At 33.2% G+C, this 8,710-nt stretch overlaps 2 protein-coding genes across 4 annotated transcripts; one reads left to right on the top strand and one right to left on the bottom strand.

Moving 5' to 3' along the window:
- The first annotated feature begins 664 nt into the window (after positions 1–664).
- LOC122579244 lies at positions 665–1,258 on the top strand. Its single transcript, XM_043751405.1, has one exon. The coding sequence runs from the start codon at positions 665–667 to the stop codon at positions 1,256–1,258; it is 594 nt and encodes a 197-aa protein (XP_043607340.1).
- Positions 1,259–2,101: 843 nt separating this feature from the next.
- LOC122582751 (inactive TPR repeat-containing thioredoxin TTL3-like) lies at positions 2,102–7,472 on the bottom strand. Of its 3 annotated transcripts, none has more exons than XM_043755189.1 (6): positions 6,373–7,472; positions 5,755–5,947; positions 5,486–5,670; positions 4,420–4,753; positions 3,786–3,951; positions 2,102–2,598 (listed from the first exon to the last, which is right to left on the bottom strand). In XM_043755189.1, exons 1-6 carry the CDS (start codon positions 7,245–7,247, stop codon positions 2,555–2,557), a joined length of 1,797 nt encoding a protein of 598 aa, XP_043611124.1. In that variant the 5' UTR covers positions 7,248–7,472; the 3' UTR covers positions 2,102–2,554. The 3 variants fall into 3 exon arrangements, with proteins under 3 accessions (XP_043611124.1, XP_043611132.1, XP_043611116.1); XM_043755197.1 differs by having other exon boundaries at positions 2,102–2,595; positions 6,373–7,470; XM_043755181.1 differs by lacking the exon at positions 2,102–2,598 and having other exon boundaries at positions 3,574–3,951.
- Between the last annotated feature and the right edge of the window lie 1,238 nt (positions 7,473–8,710).

Here is an 8,710-nt window from a genome sequence, read left to right as displayed (position 1 = left end):
CTTGAGGATCGTAAGCGATGGAAGGATCATAAGGGAGACTGTGGTTGTCAACTTCACACTGCTTATGGGTTACCATGTGCGTGCGAACTTTCAATGCATATAAGTTCACGTAAGTACTCTCATTTACATGCAATTTATTGTTTTAAACTATTTATTACAAAATTTTAAATGAATTAATACTTAATTATATAAATTTAGGTCAATATATTACTTTGGATTCGATTGACATTTTTTTGGAGGAAGCTAGATCTTTCACCATCATCTACGCAAAAAGACGATGTTAGCTGTGATGATGTACTGCAACATTTTAAAGAAAACTATAACAAGCAGTCCAAAGTTGGGAAAAAAAAGTTAGTTAAGAAAGTTGATGAATATTTTCAGTCCAGATACAACTGACATTCGGGAACCTTGAGTTCAAAATAAAACTCGTAGACGACCAAAGAAATCGCAACAAAAAAAGTGTACCGAGTTTTGTTCAACGAGATTTAGTTGTTCAACCATACCCGATTTTGTTGAGCCGATTAAGGAGCCTGCCAGACAAAGTATATTTGAATTTGACTTGAACAAGGAGCCAAATATAGATTTGAACGAGGTCCCATATGAGTTTCAGGGTCCACACATGTTGGACTTAAATAAAGTGCCACTGAAGTGTGGTTCAAATTTAATGGACGATATTCCACAAGTATTTCATCCATACATTACGAATATACAAAATGTTTTCGGTGATGGAAACTGTGGATATCGAGCATTAGCTGTTGGTCTTGGACTTAATGAAGACAATTTTTATGAGTACATTCGGCAACAAATGAGAGAAGAGTTGCAAAATCGATATGATTTATACTCGAGGATTTTTGTTATCGATATAAATTCAATGTATCAAGACTTGTGTTTCTTTGGTTCCCCTTGTCCACCAGAACATTGGATGAACATGCCCGAGGCAGGTGTTTTAATTGCTAATAAGCTTGGTGTGATCGTCCATTCTTTAGACAAGAGAGGCAGTACGACGATTTTTCCGTTTTGGTGTGGTCCGGAAGATGTTCAACATCACAGAACTCTTACAAATGCCCTTGTAAATGGAGAATCACATTTTGTCATGATGGAGTTACAAGGCGAGTACCCAATGTCTGTTATCACGCCATATTGGACATTTCACCATGGCCCGTGTGCAGCCGGATGGGAAATCATGTATAGGTCGCGTCTAGATCTATATATCAGTCTTTGTTGTCGTAAGAGTGGTGTTATTAATGTATTTGATTAATTAAATTAGTGTTTTTGTAGTTTTATTATTTTATCACTAGAAATTTAAAATAAACCTTTGCATTTTGTTAATTATTTTAGTGTTTGTACTTTTATCTTGTTATTATTAGAGATTAAAATATACCTTACATTTTTATATTTTCATGTTATCATGTTAATACATAAATTATTATGGAAAAAAAATGAAACATTAAAATATTAATTTTGGTTAAAGATAAATAAAAACATAATCATTACTTTTTATTATATCTAACTAAAAAATTAGTAAAAGTTAATAATTATTATGAAAAATTAGTCAAAGGTTGAATTTTGGGTACAAAGTTTTTTTATGGGTCTAATTATCAAGCCCCTTCTTGATATTGGGCTCTTCTTCCCACTCATTTTGACACAAATTCTTGGCCTTTTTAGCACATAGAATTTATATAAAGCCGTTTAAAAAAAAGTTGACAATTTACCCACGTGAATGTACTGCCAATGTTACATATTCATATGATCATATCTTTTAATAGTAAATTAATTTTAATTTTAATTAATATAAACCATTAAAGATAAATAACTAAAATAGTAAATCAATGAAGTTTAGTAAAGTCACTTAAGTTTCAGGCTTAATAGTTGTATTCTTAAATATATATATATATATATATATATAACAACAAAAGTTATTACTAACCAAAAAAATAAGTATCTCTTTGTAAATTGTCTTCTAACACGGTAGGTTGTAAATTCTCACCACTGCATCGCGCAGGCATTATCCCTCGTAATATGTTTACAACAATAGCTAATTACACATTATGATAATCACATTCATATAGCAGAGAAAAACAATTATCATAATTACAGTATATGAAAAATAAAAATATGATTTCGAATTAAGAATATAATTAAAAGAAAAAAGAATTCGAAAGGATTTCACAGAATTGAATCTTTCTTCCCCCAAAAGGGGGTAAACAAATAAATAACTCCCATGATATTGGGACCAATGGAAATAGAAAAATAAAATGTAATCAACAATATCGATATTTCGACAATATTTTGTACTAAAAGGGGAGGGAAAAAACTTATCATATAAGAATTTATTTCAAGTAAATTCTCCTTTTTGTCCCTTTCTGTATCGAGGGAAGGTCAAGCAATGGTACTTGAGACTTGAAACAAGGACCTGTCTGTTCGTCCATCAAACTGTACGCTGTTTGCAATTGTGTTTGAGAACATCCATATTCAAGAATTGAAAGTTGGAACGCACAAGTAAGTCGTGAGGATATGTAGGTTTTACAAGCTGATTCACCACATGGGTAGAGTACTAATGGTTCTGATACTTGATACTGCTAGGCTGAGGAGGCTCTGCTTCATGCAGAAAAATGTATAAAACTTATGTATTTTGAACTCAATTGTATTAATGTACTGTACTTTGTATTTTGTAAAGCCAAACTTTATACAGTATAGACATCCTAATTTGGAAGCAAGATTCTCTCAGTAGCTTCTAATTGTATTCAGGCTGTAATTGTGACCAAGATATGCTATAGGAGATTAAGAATTTGATGCCCCTTCTAAAGCTTAATATTGGTCTCACAAGTGTCAAGCACCCACAATCATTGTGATTTACGATTTATCTTTATTGTTAAAGAATCTAGAGGTCAATCTTATTAGAGAATTACTATGTGAAGTCCATAGAACATATCTATTCTGCCATAACAATTTCAATGTTTTTATGAGGCATATCGATTTATATGATTGCTGTACTGTTAATTAAATACCTTGAATAACCTCCAATAGTTACCATGTAAGAGAATGTTCCAACTCTAACTCCAACATTTACCAACAAAAGAAAATGTAGCCAGATTTACCAGATACTTAGAATACCGACGTACTTCCAAATCTAAACAACTACTATTAGGAATATGTGAATTTGTCAAGGTATTTGGTTAACATTCGATTCATTATACCATTTTAATTTCTCTTCATCACTTAACATAGAAACCAGTTACATTTTCAATTATTCTTATGATATAACAAGGAGACATATGAATTCAAAACATAGCTAACAAAAACAAACAAGACTTGATAATGTAAGTTAACATATTCTTTTCTTAGATGGTGTTTCTGACACCTTCAGCCTAGAGGATTCAAGTAAAGTACCCATTGAGCTGTCAAGGTACCTAACAGATCCCATTCCCCATTGATTACAAAGTGCCAACAAATTGGCCGCTAAGTCACTTCTTAATCAATGTCACACCCTATGTTAAGTTGATTAGTTTTGATAAAGGTTGCAGTTTAAGCCCACTAACTAATCAGTTGGTCAATGTCAGTTCAACTTATGCGTTATCTCTAACATCTTTTAATAATCTTGGTGAAAAGATTTATCTGTTACATGACAAACAGGTCAATATAATAATTACAAAATTAGCTAAAAACAGGGTCAAATGGGTCATAAGTGATAAACATGCTAAACCATAAATCCTGAACGTCCATTTCACTACCCGTAGTTTAAAGCAAGAATAACATTATCATCGAGGAAAGTTTGTGATAGTTACCACTAGAATATACTGGAGCTGTAACACGATCAATGCCAGAAGGTTCCCCTCGGGTCAATCTTAATGCCTCTTGAGCTCGTAATAGTGATTCAGCCACCTCATTATCACCTGGAAGTTCTTTCCTCAAGATTTCATAGTCTCTTACAGCTTCACCCCATCGCTCAAGCTACAAATATATTAGAACCATGTTTCCAAAATTAAACCAAGAAAAATGTAATTATAATGGTCCATCAAAATAGAGGTGGCGATTTCAGCATTCTTTCATACTTATATGGGTTGTTTTTGCATTGTGTTTTATTTTTAACAGATCAAGCGAAGTGAAGAAGAAACACTCGAGCAACAAAGAAACTGGTCAAAATTTGTTGAAGGTTGATTTTAATGCATACCTCATTTATCTTTTTTATTCAAATCAGATTATTATTGTCATAACTCAGATATCTCTATCGTACTTAATGCAGCTATTAACATATATCACTCTATAAATGGAGGAAAAAATGGTTGTGTGTGGGGGTCAACCCAACCCATACTAGGAACTTTCTTGTTTTGACCCACTCTCATTTTGACCTATTATCTAACCCGCCCTTTTTGCCACCTCTAAATAAGAGTGTTAGAATATTGAACTAAATGACGACACCTTTGCATTTGAAACTGCCCTCCTCATTAGGGCCTTTGTGTAATTTGGCTGAATTTTAAGGGCTAGATTACAATCCTCAATGGACTTCTCCCACAAACCAAGCTTCGACCAACAAACCGCCCTATTACAATAGAGAATCGAGTTTGACAAGTTGTATTTGAGCCCTTCACCATAAGCAGTGCAAGCTTCTGAAAACCTCCCTGAGCTGAAAAGATCCTTGCCTTGAGCACGTGCACGGTTTATTAATGTCACATTTTTCAGTAACATTGCGACTTCCATGTTTCCAAAATCAATCAAGCTGGCCTTCTCTGCGCATGAAGCTGCAGTTTCAAACCTGCCATTACCATTAATCCATGATGCTACTTAGTGCATCATATGTACTCCCAGATCCCATGAAACTGAAAAACAGTTTCCAGTTTGAGTTCTAGGGAACATTAAAGTTCCTTTTGTAATAATGCTTCAAGCCTATCGGTTTTCAAAATTGAATTTGGGTTCACATATATATTCTAATTCTATACAATATAAAGCCCATTAGGTCTAAAAACAACAAACAAGTAACAGTTTTACCATTAATATATTCGAAATTTTAACACATTTATCACTTAATTGCAATACAATATAACTTATCTGATATCAATTTTTATCAGGGTTCATATTATCAAATACCACAAACAGAGATATTACTAAATATACATCTGTGTTTGAATGGTCATATCATTAGATCAGCATGTCATAATTTTGTATGATCAGATAGGAGACTATAGTTATATCCTCCTATATTTAAGGCACGACACTTTAGTTTTTCCTATTTGAGGGATAATTGGTACGGGACCATGATAGCTGTAACAACAGTGGAACCAATAGCATATTCTCTTGTAGATAACTGGACATCATGCGTACTATTTGAAAACAGGAGGCCAAACCAAGACATAGACACAAAGAATGCAACTTTTTACTCCACTTTGTTTTATAAATTATATAAAGATTATTTAAGTAAATAAATGATTCTGATAGTAAAATGATAAGATTTAAACTCCATTAAACAAACATGGTCTAGAAAGCCAACCTTCCAAATGCCATATCAACATGAGCTCGGATGTAAAGCACATATGCTTCACAATACATGCCAAAGAACTTGACTTTTGAACACGTAACTGGAAAAGGTTCAATTATTGGTAAGTCAGCAAGAACAGTATCCGCATTTTCAAGTTGATGGAGCTTCAAAAACGCTTCTGCCTTGCAAGCAATTATCTATAGATCCACATTTTAACTTCAGTTAATCCAAATTACAACCATATCATTAGAAATACAAAAGGCAGAAAAAAACACAAGTACTTGTGGAGATGATTCAGCTCCAGTTAATATGGCTGCTTCGCATTCCCTAAGTGCTCCTTTCCAATCACCTGTGTTTCTAGCATCCGAGCATCTACTAATATGTTTTTCCACATCTTGCAACTTTTGCAGTTCGGTCAAATCATTATGTTGACCATGAGAAAGATGGTGATAGGTACGTTCCACCAGTCCTAACCTGTAAAATTGTATGGGTGTGATTTTCTGAGTAAGTCGACCAAAGCGATAAGTTATCAAATAAGAACGGCTTCACCATAACTGATCCTAGTGGAAAATACAATATTGCCAAATCAATGGATTTCTGATTGTCACAATAAATCAATCACTTTGAATATGCACAACATCCAAATCTCGAGTTTTAGCAATTCCGATACAAATGAAAGTAAGTCGTAACAATGTATGGAAATTTACCATAATGGATTTCAATGAATTCAAGGCACTATTTTAAACAATCAAGATTTAAATATAAAAAAAAAAAAAAAGAAAAAGAAAATCCACTCAACATATGATTAAGTAAAACCAAAATCAAACATAAATTACATCTATGACTGAAGATGTATCTGGAATCAAAACATGAATTAGATCATGTTTTAGCAAAGTTACCTGAGATAAAGAGATGCTAATCTTTGATGAGCTCTCTGATAACCAGGGTTCAACCTCACAGCCTCCTCACATTCCCTAATAGCCTCACCCAATCTCCCTAACATAGTCAATGCGGCTGCTCTATTACTCCGGCAAGTGGCATTTTCGGGTGATATGGCAATGGCACGATCATACAATCCTAAAGCTTCCGTAAAGTTCCCTCTTTTATACAACTCATTGCCAGCAACTTTCACTTCTTCAACATCATGACTAACCATTGCCTTCTTAACGATAATCCCAACATCACCGTTTGATTCAACTGATTTACCCCCACCTTTAATTATACTTCCATGACCATAATTCCCAGTACCCATACCCAATCCAAGTTTCTCAGTTCGGGTTGTAGTGTTTCGAAAATTCATATTAGATTTAAGTATTTTACCTGATGGGCAGATATTCCCAGTTGGGTATAACAGATTTGTGCTGGGAGAATTCACTGCAGCAGCTACATTGTTACCAATGCCCCCACTGCCACTGCCCCCACTGCCAGTTGTGGTAGTAGTGCTGCTAGTACTAGTAGTAGTGTTACTTCCGGTGGTATTACCCGAATATATCAAAGGAGCCCCCGTAGAGTACGATCTCCGGTGGCCCATCATCTTCCGATTCCCAGATCCAAGCTTTTCCGGCGTGATATTGTTATAAGGAGGAGGATTGGCGGCTGCATTTAACTCACCGGAATGAGATCTATTAGATGATCTTCTACTATTACGAAAAGGGTCTTTGTCTTTGTCTTTATCTTTTTCAGTTAAACGCATTAGATCGAGTTCTTTGAAATCGGGCTTATCAACTACATTTGGTTGACCCATTTCATCAAACACCTTCCGGGCATTCTCCATTTCTTAAAAGAAGACTACCTTAACTTTATGTTATTAGATATACAAAGTATAACGATATGCAGGTTCACAAATGAACCTATAAAAAGGGGAACTTGAATGGAAGAAAATACAAGGAAGAAAGTGTATAACAGTACATGAAATTAGAGAAAGTAAAGTATAGAAGAAGATGGGAGAAGGGAGGGGGATCTCGTGATGGAGTAAAAAGGAAGAAAGAATTGAAATATGAATGAATGAGCTGGTCGAGAGCGAGAGACAGACACAGTTGTATCTATATTTTTAGTCTTTAGTTTTGTTTTATTATTAACGTTAAAGATAAAATTGTTTCCAACTTTATTTGTTCATTTTGAAATAAATTAAATGTTAAAAGTTAAAATTTATTTTAAAATCTTAACCTAAGACAACTTTAGTTAATAAAGTTAAATATTTAATTTTAAAAGGTCACAATTTTAAACTTCATATTAGGATATTAAAAAAAAACAAAAAAAAAAAAAAAAAACAAACAACCGGACCAACTTCAATGGGTTAAGATTTAGGTTATAGGAGTTTCACGTTTGTTATTTGTTTAACTAAATTTACATAATTTCAATTGCTTTGACTTATGGATGATATTTTCTTTATTTTGATTAATCTTAACCGAACCAACTTCAATGGGTTAAGATTTAGGTTATGGGAGTTTCAAGTTTGTTATTTGTTTAACTAAATCTAAATAATTTCAATTGCTTTGACTTATGGATGATATTTTCTTTATTTGGATTAATCTTAACGAGAACAACTATCCGCGCGTTGCGGCGGTGAGCTGGTGGGGTGATAGGTCATAGAGTGTGATAGGTCATAGGAGGTGATAGGTCATAGAGTGTGATAGCCAAATGTCTTAGCCGTACGGGCTTCGCCTTTTGATTTAAAAATTCTTCAAAAGTATTTTAAATTACATCTCTAATGAAAGAGCATGAATATTTAAGAATACCCATATAATTTTTATGATTTATCGATGTACAGTTTTTGAGATAAAAGATTTTGAATGAATTAGAGAAATAAATGATTTATGCAGGAGAGAAAAAAAATGATTGGTTGCGATTTGGGGAGAGAGAAAGGGTAATATAGTTATTTTAGGTAAATATATAATTGATAAAGGGGACATTTTGGTAAAATAAATGTTGAAACTTAAAATTTAAAAAGGGGTTTTTTGCTTTATAATATAGTATAGATATAGATAACTTATATACAAAATTTTATTATTTTAATAACCATAATCTATAATATAACTAAAATAAGGGGTTGGGGGTACACTTGGCACCCCTAATCCTCTTCTAGAGTATAATCCTCTCTTCTTATTAATCCTCTAATTTCTTAATATTAATCTAAATTAATTTATACTTTTTGGTTTTCCATCACCAATTTACAGTTTAACCTCAATCTAAAATAATTAATTTACACTTTTTGGTTCCCATCATCAATTTACACTT

The sequence above is a fragment of the Erigeron canadensis genome, chromosome 1 (genome assembly GCF_010389155.1).
Source record: "Erigeron canadensis isolate Cc75 chromosome 1, C_canadensis_v1, whole genome shotgun sequence".
Lineage (NCBI taxonomy): Eukaryota > Viridiplantae > Streptophyta > Magnoliopsida > Asterales > Asteraceae > Erigeron > Erigeron canadensis.
The sequence above is the reverse complement of the archived record's forward strand: the minus strand, read 5'-3'. Positions and strand labels throughout refer to the sequence as shown.

Excerpts from the sequence above, each read along its gene's own strand:
- LOC122582751 (XM_043755181.1), bottom strand. The coding sequence starts at position 7,247 with ATGGAGAATGCCCGGAAGGTGTTTGATGAAATGGGTCAACCAAATGTA. Across the intron at positions 5,948-6,372 it reads TTAGCATCTCTTTATCTCAG|GTTAGGACTGGTGGAACGTA; the intron begins GTAACTTTGCTA and ends ACAATTTTACAG. Across the intron at positions 5,671-5,754 it reads GAGCTGAATCATCTCCACAA|ATAATTGCTTGCAAGGCAGA; the intron begins GTACTTGTGTTT and ends GTGGATCTATAG.
- LOC122579244 (XM_043751405.1), top strand. The coding sequence starts at position 665 with ATGGACGATATTCCACAAGTATTTCATCCATACATTACGAATATACAA.